General features: G+C 50.2%; 1 protein-coding gene and 1 long non-coding RNA gene across 6 annotated transcripts in view; one reads left to right on the forward strand and one right to left on the reverse strand.

Annotated features, from left to right (window-relative positions):
• SPARC (secreted protein acidic and cysteine rich) overlaps nucleotides 1–15,944 on the forward strand; it is a 37,450-nt gene extending 21,506 nt beyond the window's left edge. For 4 of the 5 annotated variants that reach the window (XM_070232632.1, XM_070232633.1, XM_070232631.1 and 1 more), the window contains 9 exons: nucleotides 2,941–3,010; nucleotides 4,468–4,530; nucleotides 5,165–5,252; nucleotides 6,716–6,837; nucleotides 8,683–8,803; nucleotides 11,029–11,162; nucleotides 11,839–11,987; nucleotides 14,101–14,249; nucleotides 14,715–15,939. In XM_070232632.1, the coding sequence (XP_070088733.1) occupies nucleotides 2,954–3,010; nucleotides 4,468–4,530; nucleotides 5,165–5,252; nucleotides 6,716–6,837; nucleotides 8,683–8,803; nucleotides 11,029–11,162; nucleotides 11,839–11,987; nucleotides 14,101–14,249; nucleotides 14,715–14,743 (912 nt within the window). In that variant the 5' untranslated portion in view covers nucleotides 2,941–2,953 and the 3' untranslated portion in view covers nucleotides 14,744–15,939. Of the gene's footprint in view, nucleotides 1–2,940; nucleotides 3,011–4,467; nucleotides 4,531–5,164; nucleotides 5,253–6,715; nucleotides 6,838–8,682; nucleotides 8,804–11,028; nucleotides 11,163–11,838; nucleotides 11,988–14,100; nucleotides 14,250–14,714 lie in introns of all 5 variants that reach the window. The other variant, NM_001143953.2, reaches the window with a different exon arrangement.
• LOC138917448 (uncharacterized) lies at nucleotides 7,866–18,118 on the reverse strand. The gene is made up of 2 exons (XR_011425485.1): nucleotides 17,944–18,118; nucleotides 7,866–13,006 (listed from the first exon to the last, which is right to left on the reverse strand). It is a non-coding gene; the product is annotated as an uncharacterized lncRNA (long non-coding RNA).
• Nucleotides 18,119–18,322: the final 204 nt, after the last annotated feature.

Genomic DNA, 18,322 nt, shown 5'->3' on the forward strand with positions numbered 1-18,322 from the left:
GAGTTTTCTTTTAATACTGGTCCCTGACATGAAGATGTTTATATTTTCACCATGCCTGCCAGATCTAGTTTAATTGGCAAAGGATGTGTGCGCAGCTGATAAGTTCTGAATGCTGGGCTGTGACCCTATGTTCTGACCTTGCTGGGGTTACTGTTGCATCTCATGAGCTTCCCAGGATGGGTGCCTGACCTCTTGGGCCAGTGGTGTTTTAGAGAACCTCAGAGAGGGACCTCACGGGTATGCAGGAAGTATGGCTGTGCATCTAAGGACAGTCAGCTGTCCCCTTCCCTCCCATCCTATCATCTGGAGGGAAAGGTTCTGGGGCTAGTGATGTAGTGCTGGATACCGGCAGAACCCATAATTTGGGAAATAACTCCTCCTCCAAGGTTTTGTGTCCTTCTCTTAACACTCTCACTTTCTGCATTTCTCCTCCGCTCCCATGCCAGTCTCTGAACATAATCCCTATGAGGCCCAACCCAGCTCCATGAGAAGGGAGTTTGTCAACTTGGGAGAGGCCTGAGTGTTGCGTGACTTCCTCCCTCTCAAGCACAGACTCATGGGGGCAGGGGGACTCAGAGCCCTCCATGCCTGTCTGCCTACCTGCCGGTGCATCAGAGGCTCCAAGGGGACAGTGTTAAAGTTTCCTTTAGAAACCATAAGGCACTGCAAGATTTAGAACTATTTTTCTCTCTGGCTGCAACACCAGGCATACGGGGAGGGGCAGAAAGGGTGAGTGTGCCACCGGGAAAGAAGCGCGGGGAAGTGGCCAGGAAGGACAGGTGGAAGGACCGACCAACAAACCTTTCCCTGGCCAAGGAGTGGAGCATAGTGCCTCTGCTCAGACACAGGACACACACTCCGGAGGTGTCAGTCTTCCTGGTTCTCCCACCTGAAGCTTATTACATTTCCAGCCCTAGCTGGGCTGTTTCTAAAATGACATGACTTCTCTGTCATCGGAGCCCAGACAAGACCTTTTTTTTGTTCTAGCTACCAGACTCCCCGTGACCCTTTGACTTACTCTCAGACAAGTCCTTCATTGATACCTTCTCTCCCGTTCCATTCGTCCAAAGCCACAGGCAGGAGTTGTTTTGTTTGTGACTTCCAAATGGGGAAGCGAGAAGGGAGATTTTTCCACCTCTATGCCTGGGAGGAACAAGCATACAACTGTGTAAGGGGAGGAACATTCCAAAAACTGCCTGGAAAGGGAAGATTGGACTCCTGTGGGAGTTGGGGCCCTGGTGAAGCAATGCCAGTCTCCCAGGTCGGTTCGTTGAATTTCTGTTAGCTTTACTCCATGCGCACTCCATGAAATAGGAGGTGGGGTTTTGCGTCTATTTTAGTGCAATAAAGGACCGTTATGAAGTCTGCTTCTCCCCTGACTGCCTCTGCCATCCAGATACTATAATCCAGGTGAAAATGTGTGATGCCAGAGGGGACGACATGTGCCAAGACCAGCATGTGCCTGTGATATTTGAAGAGCATTTTAAGGGCCCAGTCTACCACCCCAAATTTCGCCTAGCCTAACTCTCTCAGTTAATGGAAGGGGGAACCAAAGTCTAGAGAAAATGAAGGACTTAACTAATGCACCCAGCTAGTATTGAAATGGAACAAGAGTCCCTGGCATTAATCCCAAACCAAGTGTTTTTTCCGTGATGCCAGGGTGCCTCCCACCAAGGTGCTTGGTCAGTTGAGAAGTCTTGGAAGGAACTGGGGATGATAAGCCCAAGATGGAAGTTTGAGGGCGCAAAAGAGGGAAGACACGGCTACTGCTCACCTTGACTAAAAGCCGCTTGGGGCCGAGGAAGCACGCTTGTGCTGTGTGGCCCCAGGAGGAACAGAGTAGACCAGGAGAAGTTTGAGGGAGGCAAACTTAGATCAGCGTAAGGAAGAACTTTCTAAAGCCATTTGGAAATGGAAGTTCATTTAGTTAGAACAAGAAGTACAACCTCCCCATCACAGATCCTCTGTTAGGGATGACATTTTGGTATTGAACCATCAGAGGAACTTCTTCTCCAAGCTCCCTTCCAGTCATGAGATTCTTAGTGTTGAGGGTTCAACCTTTAGAGAGTGAGGTCTTAGCAGTGACCAGGGCTGGAGAATTTTCTAGATCTCAGCTAACATACTTTAGCTGTGGTGGAAAGAGAAGATAATATGAACATGTGCAAGCATTTGGACAGTCTCCCTAGGAGATCCAGAGAATTGGTGTCCCTTCCGGGTAGGATGGGGAAAAATATGGCCACCTTCAAGTTTCCGCTGGTCACAGTCCAAGACTATTGTTCTTTGTTTTAGAATGTAGATCTCATTGTCTCAGATTGGCAAGAGGTTGCTGCCATTAACTTCTCCCATTACAGAGGGGGTGGGAAGGAGGAGGAGGAGGAGAGTTTGGGGGGATAGAGGAGAAAAGAACCTAGAACATCAGGGATTGAAGGGCCCTCAAGAGGACCTGCCTCAGCATTGCCCAAACGTGATTAATTAGCCCATTGCCTTTGTTGAATCACTTTTAAAAACTTAAATAAACCTATTGAGAAAGGAGACTTCATATCATTACCATAAATGGAAAAATCTGTGTACTTTTGTCATAAGTAGAAGGAAACCATAAAAATAAACACAAAGAAGACAACACAACTGTATTGAATTCCAGCTGGATGTAGTTTCCTGTAGTGGCTCTGAGCCAGAGGCCTGGTCTCTCTTAGAAAGGGAAAGAGACGAGTGTTAGAGAGGTGTTAAAGACATCTTAGCACCACACTGAGACTTTCTCCTCATATAATCAGGATTGAAAGGGAACTGAGTAGAAGCAACTTTCTCCCGTGTCTTTCACTATCATTTAACATGTACCATCTGAAGTTACCTTGCATATCACAGGAATTCAGAAGAGACAGAGGGAACTCTCCATCAAGAAGCCTGCCACTCACTGTAATCTCATTCACTCTCCTCCCACAGGGTTCCCAGCACCATGAGGGCCTGGATCTTCTTTCTCCTTTGCCTGGCCGGAAGGGCTTTGGCAGCCCCTGTAAGTACCTAAAGATCATATCTGCTTGATCTTCCCTCCCATCTCCAGCTGAAGGGTATCGAATCGGCCAGCCCTGGATACTCAGAAGGGACAGGAGCTTCCCCATCCCGAGTTATTTTTGTTTTATTTCTGAAAAAGATTTTTTTTTCTTAAACTAATAAGATCAGGAGAAAAATTGAGATGCAGACTTTTGGGTGGAGATTCCAGAGAAGAGAGATTTCCATGTAACGTGGAGATGAACTTTTTAGCAGTCAGAGCTTCCCAGAAATAGACCAGGAATGCTTTGGAAGGAATTGACCTCTGTGTCATATGAGGAATTCCAGAAGAGCGGGGGATGCTGGTGGGGATGATGTTAGGAGAGAGTCGAGCCACAGAGAGCGAACTGGTCAGTTTCTGAATCAGTGAGGCCTATTTGGTTGCAAGCAACAGACTCCAATCTGACTAAATTAGGGAGAGAAAGGATATAGGAGTAGATGATAAAATCAAAGGGCTTGGGGAGAACTAGCAAATGGCAGCTCCAGGATCTGGGAGGTAAGAACTAACAGACAGTCTCGGAGATGTTGCCATATGAATGGATCTGCTCCAACAGTTTTCACAGCTTGAGAGAACGTGTCAAGAAGATTGTAAAAAGTTCAAGGAGAGCTGCTGAGCTTGGGTCTTGGGCCTGCTTCTTAGCCAGCGGGGTGCGGGGCACCTTGAGTGACAGACAGTGCCTCCAAGAATTGCACGCAGAGGGCCAGTAGTGATCCTCCAAAGCCAGACTGGAAGCCGTTGCCAGGAGAGGGAGGAAGAAACGTGGGGCAGGCAAAAAGAACATTTTCTTTCGACCTGTAATTCCCTCATCCTGTCTTCACTGGAGGTGTGAGTGATGGTCACCTCTCGCCGTCTTGATCAGGCAGGTAGATTTGGGCAAAAGATTTGGCAAGGTTACCATTACTTTTAGAAGCAGAACCAGCCAGCAAGGGGGCCTCAAAGTGATATGCTATCTTGCTTTTCCCTACTCCAAGTTGACGTGGCAAGAAGGAATCACTAAAAAAAGAAAAAAATAGTAATAATAATAATAATATCACACTTGTTGGAAAGATAACGACATTTGATTAAAATTCTGGGTGTTTATCCCCTCTGAGTCTCGGTTTCCCCATCTCTGAGATAAGGGGAGTTGATCTGTAACAGTGGTTTTCAGACTATAGGACTCAAAGCAGTGGAAATGTTTTCCAAGTTCAATCTTAGATAGACACCTTAGATACAAAATATATCAAAGGGGAGGTGCTCTTGGTGTCCCATGGAGCCCCGTGTTTGGCATCTCCTTGCCCTCGTGGCCCCACCTGTGGCAGTCCCTGAGGCACAGCCATGGGAATCTCCAGTGAGCTGCTCTCCTAGTTCCCCAGCTCTAATGTTCCAGGCAGGATCTGGTCTTGGCCCTGACCTCTCTGAACCACATTTTCTCTCCCCAACAGCAGCAGGAAGCCCTGCCTGATGAGACAGAGGTGGTGGAGGAAACCGTGGCTGAGGTGTCCGAGGTACGTGGGTGGTGACCCCAGACCCCCGGCCCCACTCTGTCCACACCCATTCCCTGGGGAAACCACATAGGTGCTGTGGGTCTCATGCTGGAATGGGGCGTTCTTCCTCTTTCCACGTGTACACACAGTATGGGCATAAATCTTGCGTATTCCCCAGTCCTGACACACTCCTGATTGATTCCCAGACCTTCAACAGAACTCTACATTTGGGAGCCAGGATTTTGACATTTGTTCTTTTTCAAGCTGTTGGACAATTTTTCTTAGACAATCACCCACAGTCTCCCCATACATCAAACAGAGGAAAGGGGAGCTGCTCTGGTGTAACTAGCAGGGGTGGATGCTCCGTACTACCCCGTTTTGCCCTGATGCCCCTAGGGGGCCTCTGAGGCATCTCAATAGAAATCTAGGGCACTGCAAACACAGTGGGACCATAACATTTAATCTCAATGCTGGGCCTGGCATTTGTGCCCTCTGTGACCTGGACCCAGCACAGCACGCCTTTTCAGCTTGACTCTCATCATCCCTTTGTGGGTGTCCGAAGCTCCAGGCAAGCCTCCCCCCAAGTCTTCACCCCTTTCTTCCAAGTCAGGGATGGGGGTGGGACAGTCGACTCATTCTTCTCCCTCCACCCCAGGTACCTGTGGGAGCCAACCCTGTCCAGGTGGAAGTAGGAGAATTTGACGAAGGTGCTGAGGAAGCTGAAGAGGAGGTGGTGGCTGAAAGTAGGTCCCTTCCCCGTGACTTGGCACATCCAGTCTTTGTCCCCTGCTGCCTGGGCCTGGGAGGTGGGGACAACTTCTGTGAGGTTCCCTCCCAAGGGAATGCAGGGTAGGGTCCTCCCTACAGGGTGGGCTGTGGGGAAGAAATGGCTTTAAGGGTTGGGAATATTCTCTGGCACTCAGTCTCCTGGACTCTGGGGAACATCAATTTATAGCCAGGCCATCCTTGCTGTGAGTGGCAGGAAGGGAAGTTCCTCAGCTGGCAATGGCCTTCTCCCCTCACAGCTCTTTGCCCTGATTCCAAAGTTGGATTGCACATTCCTGCTGAGGTCACCAGTCACATCTGGTCACTGCGCTCCTTGTTGACCTCTGTCTGAACCAAAACCCCATATGGGAGCAGACCTGAGAGCACCTCAGAAGCTTTCACACTCATTAGCTTATTTGATTTTCACACAGCCATGAGAAGATAAGGCCTGGAAACCTGACATAACTCATACAATGCTACCCATGGAGTTGGTGCCAAGGGGGAGAAATGACCAAGGGCCTCTGGCTCCAGCCCATTGCGTTGGTATCTCCATCCCACAGAGTGGAGAGGCTTCATACCCCAGGGGTTAACAGCATGGACATTGAAGGCAAACCAACCAAGGTTTGCATCTAGACTGGTTGACTCCCTGTGCTCCTCCGAGCCTCAGCTTCCTCATCTCTAACATGGGAATGATGATGGTAGAACCTCGCCCCAGGGCTGTCAGGGGATTGTGAGATAAAACATAAAAGTACTCGGCCCAGTGCCTGGCAGAGCAGGCATGCAATAAAAGATGACTAAAATATCCTAGATCAAGCATCAGGAGGAAAAGGCTAGATTACGCTCTCGTCCTGAGGGCACAGAGTTTTCGCTGGAGCGGAGGGGTGTCTACTGAGTCATGTTCCTTCCCTCCCACCCACCTCATCCGGTGTTTACCAGACACAGCCGGCTCTATTGTTCGGTGGGGGCCTTGAGGGTCTTCTCCCTTTTCCTCTACAGCCACTCAAGGCTGTTTTGTTGGGCCTCACAGCTTCCTGGCTCCACGATAAGACCAACTTTCAAAGTCATTCTAGAAGGTCTATTCTAGAATCTGGAAATGCCTCACTGTGGTTAATCAACCAAGAGCTGAGAATACAGTGGTTGCTTCAATCCTCGAGGGAGCCGTGTGGCGTCCAGTGCTCCTGGGTTCCAGGCTAAGCCTACAGCCCCCTGAAATGTGCCTGACCTTGACCTCAGACGGAATGTCTAATCCCCAGTCTGAGCCAGTTGCTCTCCTAAATGCTGATTGCTGGGCTCAGCAGAAGAGAAGGGAGAACTCAGGGCTGCCCAAAGCCCCATGTGGGGACCACAGCTGAGGACTTCTGCCCAAGGATTGGTCTGGATTGGGTTGGGGTGGACATGCTAGCCCAAGTGGTGCTAACGACATGCCCTTGCACTCTACCAGACCCCTGCCAGAACCACCACTGCAAACACGGCAAGGTGTGTGAGCTGGATGAGAACAACAGTCCCATGTGTGTGTGCCAGGACCCTACCAGCTGCCCTGCCCCCATTGGCGAGTTTGAGAAGGTGAGGACTGAGGGACAGCGGCAGGTGGCGGGGGGATTAGGCTCTTCAGAACACAGAGTGTCTGCCCAGGAAACTGGTGGCTTGGCGGTTGAAAGGGGCAGCTCCACTCTCAGAAGTCCCCTCACTAGATCTGATCACGAAAAGAAGGTGGAGATGAGTCAGGGGGGGCTCTGCCTGTCACGGGATCTCTCCGGCAACCAGCAGGAATTTACTTAGCACCATATTGTTCCAAGCTCTATGCCAGACTCAGAAAAAACTACTACATCAACAACATCGGCTACTGAGATGGGGGCTTTCTCTACGTAGAGGCAGCTTAGCAAAGCAACAGGGACAAACATGTGGGTTCTGAGTTAGCCTGAAGGGTTCAAACCCCGTCTCCACCACTCATTAGCTGTGAGATCTTAGCTAAGTTGCCGAAACTTTCCAAGTCTCCATTTTTTCATACAAAAAGTGGGGATAGAAATAGTCTTTATCTCATAGGGCTATGGTGGGGATTAGTCAGACAATGCCCAGTACTTAGTAAGTACCCAGTATGTGCTGTTTTTTTTTTAACCTTTCAAATCTATTCATTCTACTTCGACATGATAGGATTCATTCATCCATCCATCCATCCATCCAAGTAAATATTTATTGAGTACCCACTCATGCCAACCATTGTGCTAGTGGTGACCTAGCTCAGAGCAGCAAATCTGGTACCAGCATTATTCCCACAACCTCCCATCTGGCTTCTTCATTGTCACTCTCTCCCCAACACAACTTATACTCTGGGCTCCAAATTTTAGCATTATTGTCAACTCTTCCCTCCTCTTTACTCCTTAACCCCTATCCCATTGGTCACCGAAGCCCATCAATTCTCCCTCTGCAGTGAGATCTAAGTGATGCTAAGTAAGCACACGCAGAATGTTCAACACAAGGCCCCCTCCTCCTAACACAGCTACTTATCGCCACTGCCCTCGTTCAGTCCTTGGCTATGCTTGGCCATCCCCCAGTGCAGAGATTCCCTAGAAGGACTCGCACGACTCAGCATACACTTACTCACAGTTAAGATTTATTACAGCAACATATTAAGGAAAGGTAGCTGGATCATAAGGGAACAAGACACAGGCAGAGTTTGGAGGAATCCATGTACAGGCTTGCTTACTCTTTCCCACCCGTGAGGGGTCTCAAAGAGTGCACTCTTTCCCCAGCTACAAAAATGCAGTCACATGTGAGTGAGGTTTCTACCCAAGGAGTCCATTAGAGACTCAGCACCCAGTTTTAAGTGGGGGCTGGTCACATAGGCATCCTCTGCCTAGCACATAGCAAAATTCCAGATTCTCAGAAGGAAAGCAGATGTTTACCATAAATCATACTACTTATACAGGCAGCCTAGGCACAGTGAGCCACCTTTATCATATGTGGAAAGGTGTGTAACGGGGCAGGGAACTGTTTACCAGCCGAGCTCCCAGACGCCAGCCAAGGGCCAACTTTACAAGCAGGCCTTGCTAAGGAAAACAGTCCCAGGCTGGCTGTGTTAACTGTTTTCTGTACACTCTGCCTTTTCCCATCCATATCTTTAGTCCATCCTTTCTGAATCTTCCAGGTTGGTTTCCCATACAGCAGCCCTGACTCAGTCATGCTTCTGCTCAGAGACCCACATCGGCTCTCAGCATGGGCTGAATATTGGCCTGGGAGCACAAAGAGTGGGTTCTTGCCACAGTCCCATCACTAGCTCACTATATGACCTTGGACTAATCACACTCCTTGCTTGGACGTCAGTGTCCCCATCTCTGAAATGGGCGAGGGTGGTGCTATCAGTGAAAGGCTTTGGGAATAAAGGTGCGAAACCCTGTGCTTTGCCGATAGGTGTGCAGCAATGACAACAAGACCTTCGATTCCTCCTGCCACTTCTTTGCCACCAAGTGCACCCTGGAGGGCACGAAGAAGGGCCACAAGCTCCACCTGGACTACATCGGGCCTTGCAAATGTGAGTCTTTCCTTGGGCGCTTCTGGGCTTCCATCTCGAGGAGAGACCCCTGAACTGACGCTGATGCTGGCTGTGCCACCCCCATGCTGTGCGATCTTGGGCAAATCTCTTCCACTCTCTGAGCCTCAGGGTGCCCCTTTATAAATTGAGATGATTGTCTATGAGTAGATTCCTCTCAGCTCTGAGTTCAGGACATCTCCCGGGAAGGGCTGAGCAGTTGTGGAAGCACAAGATCAGGGAAGCCTTCTCGAGCCTCTCACTAGCATCCAAGACAACTCATTTCTCTTCTCTAATGAGGAAATTCTTCTATGCAGCTAACCCAAATCTTTCCTGCTTCAACACTGTAAAGCAAAAATGACGTTCTACCTGGGCCTATAAAGCCGTGTTAAATATTTGAATTTGAATGCTTTAAAATAGGGGAAACCTGTCAGTTCCCCTTAGGCCCCATGACTCAGTATTGTCACCTCCTTAGCCCTTTTACTCCATTACATTCCTATCTGCCCACTGAAAATGTGTGATTGTCCACCCTCTTCTAGAAACCAGAGTTAAGCGTTTAGGGGAAAGGATGCCAGGGTGTTGTCTGGCCTCTTGTCAGGGATCCCAAGTGCAGGTTCAGCTGGCCCAGATGCCTCCTCCAGCATTGCAGCTGCCCTATCATTTGAAATACCCAAGGCCACGTCTCCTTCCCCTTCAAGACAGCATCCACGTTGTGTGTCTGGTACATTCTGGCCCCAGATGGCCCTGGGGAGAGCCACTCACCTGCCTCAGGTGTGCAGACTGCAGAGAGGTGGGGGGAAAACCAGATTCTCCTGCAGTCAGCCCCATCCCCCAGTTATGGGGCCCAGGGTGTGAATGAGAAGGCGCAGGCCTGGAGAGGGTGGGCGGGGGATGAACACTGTAGGAAGTCTTGGGCAGTGAGCCAGAGGAGGGTGCCAAGGAGCCTTTCGCCAAGTGGCTCCTGCCGTCCTCTTGGGCCTACAGCCCCCTCGCTCCATCTTTTAGTGTTTCCATCATAGACATTCTCTTCCACTCCCAGGCTGGTGGCGAGGAAGGTGGTGGTCCTAACACAGAGGGGGCTTTCCAGAAGTCCAGGGATGAGGGAAGGACAGACCCCTGGGCCCCCAGGCAAGCACATGTCCTGGATGTCGGATGAGCTCTGATAATGTGGTCTTGAGCAAGCCCCTTCTCTCCACTCCCTTCTCTAACTCGTCCAATAAGCGGGTAGACTTGGATGAAATCTCCAGGTCCAATATACTGGGATTCTAAGTTCCAAAGACCAGGATGGAATCATTATCACTAAGAATGTTCTGGTGGTTGGGCTGGCCTGGTGCCATAGTGGTTAAGTTTGAGTGCTCCCCTTTGGTGGCCTGGGGTTCGCAGGTTTGGATCCCAGGCACAAACCTACACACTGCTCATCAAGCTGTGCTGTGGAGGTTTCCCACATACAAAATAGAGGAAGATTGGCACAGATGTTAGCTCAGGGCCAATCCTCCTCATCAAAAAAAAAAAAAATGTTCTGGGGGCTGGCTTGGTGGCGCAGTGGTTAAGTGCACACATTCCACTTCAGCAGCCCAGGGTTCGCTGGTTTGGATCCTGGGTGTGGACATGGCACCGCTTGGCAAATCATGCTGTGGTGGGACTAAAGTAGAGGAAGATGGGCACAGATGTTAGCTCAGGGCCAGTCTTCCTCAGCAAAAAGAGGAGGATTGGCAGCAGATGTTAGCTTAGGGCTAATCTTACTCAAAAAAAAAAAAAAAAAAAAAAGAATGTTCTGGTGGTTAAGCATTCCTAACCCCACTCCCACCCCGGCTGAGCTGGGCCTGTGGGTAGATGTTGTTCTTCAGCCTCCCAGCTTCAAACACCTCCCAGGGGTTGACATCACCAGCATGGGTCCCGGGCCTCTGCTCTTAGGGTTCATCACCCAGAAAAGTGCAGGAACCATTGTAGTGGATCATTTCCCTCAGCAGATCAGATCAAGGCCAAGGGAGCACCAGACACAACTTTGCACTTCTCCATATGCAGAGCGCTCCTCCCCACACATACTCTCCTTTGCTCATGTGGTGTAAAGAAACTGTGGCCCCAAGACGTTGAGCCACTGTGCCAAGGTCACTGATTGAAGTGGCTGTAGGAAGAGGGCATGGGGTGGGGAGAGTGGCCCAGGCAGCATGTTGACCTTGGGCGGGAAGAGTCAGGGTCTGTGCTGACCCGTGTGTTTTGGACCCTAGACATCCCCCCCTGCCTGGACTCCGAGCTGACCGAATTCCCCCTGCGCATGCGGGACTGGCTCAAGAATGTCCTGGTCACTCTGTACGAAAGGGATGAGGGCAACAACCTTCTGACCGAGAAGCAGAAGCTGCGAGTAAGTGGTCTCTTTCCAGCCTGTCCCACGTCACCTGCCTGGTCCTGAGCCAGACAGCTCCTGGCCCTGAGCTGGCTGAGATCCACAGTCCTGTCCCCAGAACTAGACCCCAAGTGTAAGCCTACATCCCTGCTCTGACGAGTGCCTTTACCCCGGGCACCAGGACACAGACTTCCCCTCGCTGCCTTTGGAGGCTCACAGTGCACATTCACATCTTAAAGGCACTGAGAAGTCCTGTAATGAAGAGACCTGCTGCTCATTTGTTCAGCCCAGTGTTAAACAAAAGAGGCACAAACCACCCTATTCCTTTTTCCTTCTGAGTCTGTGGATCTTAAACTTTAAGGGACATATCAAGCACTTGGAGTGTGTCGAAATGCAGCCCCCTGGGCCCTACCTCGGGCCTACTGAATTTGTGTCTCTGGGAAGCAAGCCCAGGAAGCTGCATTTTAACATGTTCCCCGGGTCATTGTGAGGTGGCAGCTCTATGCAAAACTCTTTGAGATCACTTTTGTGCATGAGATGCTGGAATCCTCTATACCACTTCCTTCCCTCATTTTGAACCTTGGTCTTGGCTGGTCTCTGCCTGCTATGGCCTCCTGTCAGCAGTGAAAGGGGCCTGGACTGGCCCAGACAGTCTCCCTGGATGCTTTGTCACAGAGCATCTCTGCTCCCACAGGTGAAAAAGATCCACGAGAATGAGAAGCGCCTGGAGGCTGGAGACCACCCAGTGGAGCTGCTGGCCCGGGACTTCGAGAAGAACTACAACATGTACATCTTCCCCGTGCACTGGCAGTTTGGCCAGCTGGACCAGCACCCCATTGATGGGTAAGACCCCAGGCCCTCAGGATCTCGGGGGGCTGCTCTGGCTTGGTCCTGGAGTCCATGGAGACATTCATGAGTCAGGGCTGGTAGGCTCACTTGATATGGTCAGAAAATCTCTCAGCAGCCTTCACTGCTCCCAGCCCTGGAGCCCACGGTTTGCCTAGGGGCTGGGGCAGGAAGGAACAGGCATCCGGAGAAAGGATGCAGAACTGGGCGGAAGAAAGCCATTAGACACTGTCCTGCCAGAAGAGGCGGAAGTCAGCGGGAACGGAAAATCCCTCATTAACCCTGGGAGTACAGGCCTTGCGTATCCATTAGCTGAGGGAGACTGAGCCAGGAATGAGTGTAGACCCCATGGGGTGGCAGGCGCCCAGGTGGGGCAGCCTGCATGCTCACAGTCCTTCAGCAAGACCCTGAGACCCGGCCCAACAGGGCAACCTAGCCCTGGAAGTTCTTAAAAAATTCACAGAGCCAATTCCATCCACATCACAAGCCCTTGGTTTGATAGATGGGTCATGAAGTGCTGTGCAATGCCCTGAAGAGTAGGCAGGTCTCTGGTCTGTGAGCAAACACTTACTGTCTATGATGTGCCCAGCGCTATTCCAGGCAACGGATTGAACTTGGTCCTTGTCCCATGGAACTCACACTCTGGGTGGTGATCTGCTGCTCACACTAGAAGGAAAAAGTAGAACAGGCTGTCAGAAGTTGCAGGCGGTGGCTTGCAGTGTCTGCGGCTGAGCAGGGGCTGTGCCCCTCACCACCACCTTCTGGCCTTCTCTTGCTGTGTGTTCCTGGAGGAGCCTGGAAAGGAGGACCACGCTGCTCACGTGCCTGGGCGAGCACGCTGTACCCGGGCACACTCCTCTCCAGAAGGCTTGCCTCCCGCTCTTGGGTTAGCCCGTGTGCCTGGAGCCTGCCCATCCTGTCAGGATCCTGGGTGCTGGGGTCTCCTGAGCTCTGGGAAACTCTCTGCTGCTTCTCTCCCAGGCTCCTTCTGTGGCTGGAATCCAACGGAGTCATCACTGTGGAGGGGAGGGAAAATTCAGGGGACATCTGGAGCTTAGACTGAGCAGCTGGATCCCACCACAATGAAGGGGCCAGGAGGGAGGCGCCCAGATGGGGCTGCAAGGACAGGGCATGTGGGAAGGCGCTCCGGCCTGGGACAAGGGATCCATCCTCCCCCTCTTCTGTCCCAGAGCTATGGGGCGACCTTGTCTGGGTCCCTGCCCCTCCCTGGGCCTCAGTTTTCCCAGCAGTCTACAAGGAAAGGGGAGGGGGGTGTTCCTTCCAGTTCCACCATTGTGTGATTCCTTCCACGAGTTGGGTGGGGCGAGGGGGGTCTGGCCATCAGAGAGAAAATTGGAGTCACACGGCAGCCTCTTGGGGAAGAGTGTCTTGAGGACAACTAGTTGAGGGCTCTGGGGAACAAGGGAAAAAAATCATACACGTGCTCTGGAGTCAAGGTCAGCTGGAAGAGTAGGAATGGAGCACAGTGGGAGAGAAATCAGAAGGCCTCCCTCGCACACACTGCATGGGCTACAAAAAACCAGAGCTCTTTGAAGGTTAGCATTCCCTTGATACTCACTGCCCGTCCTGTACTTCCCACGCTCCTCCCCAGAAGCATCATCCTTTCTATGCATCTTTTTAGTCTCTTCTATGCATTTGCAACTGCATAAATGTGTGTCCCTAGAAAACATGCATTGTTGTTTCATATCAGATGTTGAGCTACCAAGAGCAGAAGTGCTGAATATTTTCATTCTAAGTTTCTGTGCCCTCAACTCTCAGTCAATTAGGAAATAATTAAATGCATCAAGAGACCTTTGTTGTGAACCCATGGGACCTCAGAACTAGAAGTGTCCTTGGACATTATGCCAACTCCTCTGCCTTTAGTGGAGAGGGAAGCTGAGGCTAGAGTGGGGCAGCGCTGTGCTCCAAGTCCCACGGCAGGTCAGTGGCAGAGCTGGGGGTAGACCCAGGGTCCTGGCTTCCTGTCCTGAGGTCCTGCATTGCACATCGTCTCCTTCCGCCCTGTGGTCCAGGCTCACTCCCCACTGTCTCCCCATGCTGGGGCGTGGGACTTTTCCATGCCTCAGGCCCTCCCGCCTCCTCCCCACAGGTACCTGTCCCACACGGAGCTGGCCCCACTGCGTGCACCCCTCATCCCCATGGAGCACTGCACCACCCGCTTTTTCGAGACCTGTGACCTGGACCATGACAAGTACATCGCCCTTGATGAGTGGGCCGGCTGCTTCGGCATCAAGGAGCGTGAGTGTCTGAGCCAAGGGGCCGTGTCCTCTCTCTTCCTCCTCTCTGTTCTCTCTGTTGTCTGTGTATGCTTTCTGCTTGATTCTGCTCTCTGTGCCTAGTTAACTCCTGTCTGCTCTCCCCTGTCTGGGTGGGCCTTTCTCTCAGGCGACTTCTTGATCCTTCTCTGTCCCATCTGGCTGTCTCTCTCTCCCTTCCTCAAGCATTAGCACTCACTCTGTCAGGCACTATTTTGGGAACTGGGAGGCACTTAGAGAGGAAACAGGAAGTGTAACTTGGCAGCGTGTGTGACAGGGACACGGGACAGGAAACCAAAGTTCTCAGTCCCTGACTGCCTGGGTGACCTTGGCCTGGTCCCCTGGGCCTGCTCCTGGGGATGGGTGGGACCCACCGCCTCCTCGGGAAGCAGGTCTTCACGGGCACACGGCCTCGTTTCTAACTCTGCTCTCTCTTCTTGCTTTGCAGAGGATATCGACAAGGACCTGGTGATCTAACCTCCTGCCTCCTTCCGCAGGACCGGAGAATTCTCCCTCTCTGACCTTCCCCTTCCTGTTTCCCCCAATGTTTAAAATGTTTGGATGGTTTGTTGTTCTGCCTGGGGACAAGGTGCTAACATAGATTTAAATGAATACATTAACGGTGCTAAATACGGAAATTTTAACCCAAGTCATGACACTCTTAGTTGTAGCTCCGCTATCAAGGCCTCTTGCTCACCCACTAACGGTCCCATTTTTCTCTTGCCTCTTGCAGCATTGCTCATCGTCTTGGTGGCCTATGGGTGGGAACTGATCTGCTCAAGTCCGCCTTCAACACATACTGCATCTTCAGATTTTCTCTCTATTTCTCTCTTTGAAACTAATACTCACCAAGTCAGACTTTGTGTTAATTTTATTTAGGGTATTGGCTGCCAGGGGGTGGGGTGGGTCTTCCTCACGTGACTTGAAGTTGGGCAAAGGGAAGTAACAGATACGTGACGTTGGCAAGGACATTTCTGGGACGAGAGAACCTGTGGTGTAGAAATCCCTGCAGATGCCATCAACCAGAACCACAGATAACACGTCTGTTTGCCTGGGGCTGTAACTGAGAGAAAGAACCTGGGGCTGTGTTAGGAAAATCTGTAAACTCTCACAGGAACCCAGCCCCTCACCGTTTCCTCCCTCACTTTCCAGGGCCATTTCTTTTCACATTAGGCTGTTTGTTCAAACTTTTGGGAGCTGTGGCCACAGTTCTCTGGAAGCTGGGAATCTCCAGGACTCTGGGGGGTGGATCCGCACATTCTACAGGGCTTCTCTCCTCCGAACCGTCCTTGGGAGATGCTGGCTGGGCTGTTTCAGCCAGGAAGGCCAAAATCAAGGGTGAAGCGTAGAAAGTTGTAAAATAGAAAAAGTGGAGTTGGTGAACTGGTTTTGTTTTTTGGGTTTTTCTTTTTTTTTCCCGTTTGGATGGCTGTCCTGAGGGGTCTTTCCCTCGGTTTCTAGCATGTTCCTCCTCCTTTTCTCCCTCTGCCCCTTTTTCTTTTAATAATCAAGAGAAACTTCAAAGTCAATGGGATGGTCGGATCTCACAGGCTGAGAACTCGTTCACCTCCAAGCATTTCATGAAAAAGCTGCTTCTTATTAATCATGCAAACTCTCGCCATGATGTGAAGAGTTTGACAAATCTTTCAAAATAAAAAGTAAGGACTTAGAAACTGCCTTCCTGAGTGATTTTGCCTGTGTCTTTGTCTTAGTCACCTCATTACCCTGACACGCAGACACGCGACATACGTGTCTACACACAACTGCACAAATGCAAACCTTGGCAAGCACACTATTATACTTTTGTACACACACCTGCACATCCACAGGCTTATTTATACACAGGGAATATATATCCTATAAACACGAATCTAGCTCACTTTTAATTTTCTGACCTGTGGGCTGACCCTTTTTCATTACTGTGCTTCATTATCAGAAGCACCAGGCTGAGCAACTATCTCCTTTCACGAATCATTCATTCATTCCTCCATTTATTCAATAAATGTTTATGATGTACCTGCTATGTACCAGGTCCTAAGCCAGGTGCTGGAGACGCAATTGTGGCAAAGCAGACAAAGCATTTGTTTTTTTGGAATGTACAGTCTCGCGAGGAATAGATTAAACAATTGCACAATTACATATAAATCACGAGATGTGATGGGTGCAATGAAGGAAGAGTATAAGAAACCATAAATGTGTGTAGCAGGAGGACACAGCATTATTCTAGAGTCGAACTGTCCGTTGTGGTAGCCACTGCCCATGCATGACTGTTTAGATTTAAATTTAAATTAATCATAACGGAAAACTCAGTTCCTCAGTCACACTAGACACTTTTCAAGTGCTCCATAGCCACCTGTGGCTAGTGGTTATCCTATTGAACAGGACAGATCTAGAATTTTCTCATCATCACAGAAAATTCTATTGGACAATAGAATAGAATAGAATAGGGCTGTTCTAGGCTTCCTGGAGAAAATGTGAGCTGGGTTCCAAAGGAAGAGAAGGAATTAAGAGTGTGTTACGGGGAGGAGAGAGAACAGGAAAAGAACATTCCAGGCAAGGGGAAGAGCATGTGCAAAGGCCTTGAGGCAAATGGGGAGCATGATGAGTTCCAAGCCAGCATGGCTTGTGAACAAAATGAAGGGGAGGTCCTACTGGATGGAGCTGAGGAGGCGGGCAGAGGCCAGACCATGTGGGCTGGTAGGCCATGGTAAGGAGTTTGAATTCCATTTTTTGTGCAATGAGAAGTTGTTGGGTTTTAAACCAGAGAGAGAGAGAGAGAGAGAGGTAGAGAGAGAGAGGACTGGACTTTCTTTAAAATGGACATTCTGATTTTGGAAAGATAATGTCATCATAAGTCCACAGAGCACTTTTCAGAGCTCATGCACGTCCCTCATGCTAGCGTGCTATTTCAGGCGGTGTTCCGAGACTCCCCTTCGAGACAGAGAAACAGCCCCAGAAGTGTGCTCCAGTGTCACGGGCCACAGAGCTGGTCTTCAGGTGCCAAGCCCAGAGTTGTTTTGTTTCCCTCTTATTTTAAATTATTTTCAAATTACTAAAATAATACAAACTCATAAAAAATCAAACTGTGTCCTGGTGTTCTCTTTCCTACACAAGAGGAGGGAAAGGCTGGCCGGCTTGGTCCCAGCCGTCTGAGGAATGCGAGCCCAGTGCTAGTCTCATAATCTCCGGCAAGCTAGGCAGAGAGGCTGACGGGGTCTATTTCAGTATTGGCTCGTTTATTTGTTCGCAATGTTTATCAGGTGCCTGCAGGATGCTCGGCATGTCCTATGTTCTCATGAGGAAGGCCAGCACGGTCCCTCTGCCCTGGAGGCTTTGTCTGGCTGGGCAGACAATGTATAAGTTAATACCGTTTCGAGTAGAAACACTTGCTATAAAGGAAATAAAGCAGAGCGCTTTATGGAACGCGGCTCAGATGGGGTGTTCCTTCAGGTAGAGAAGGAGATAGGACATCTGCCCTGAGGACGGCAGGGTGTAATCTCACGCCTTGGTCAGCCTGGGGCAGACAATCCATGTGATGCACAAACTCACTGTTACAACAGCTCTGCCATCAACTTACAGATGAGGAAACTGAGGTTCAGGGAAGCTGAGTGACTCAGTCATGTGATGAGACAATGAAAAAAGGAAGGACCTGGAACCCAGAGCTTTCTCCCCCATACCTGGCACGAAGCAGGAATCAGCCCAGGGGCCTGGAGGACAGGGCAGGGCTGCATATCCCGCCGGCTGCAGCAAAACTGATCCACTGAGCTGACAGGCGCCCTCAGAGTCCAGAATCCTTAAAGGCAGTGTTTGCCTATCCTCCTCTCTGTGCTTTCCGTCCCTTTAAATCAAATCACTTAAAAGAAAAAACAACTTAACCTTTAAAGAGAATGATCTCATTACTTTGGGCGGAAAATCAACGTCATTTACCATAAATAGAGATAAGCCTTAAAGATAAATACAACAAAAAAATCTAAATTCAGTGAAAAAGCAACGTTATGCAATTACGAATGTGCCCTGTGCTCAAAGGATGCTCTGTTCCTTGTGAAAACAAGAAAT

This window comes from Equus caballus, chromosome 14, assembly GCF_041296265.1.
Source record: "Equus caballus isolate H_3958 breed thoroughbred chromosome 14, TB-T2T, whole genome shotgun sequence".
NCBI lineage: Eukaryota > Metazoa > Chordata > Mammalia > Perissodactyla > Equidae > Equus > Equus caballus.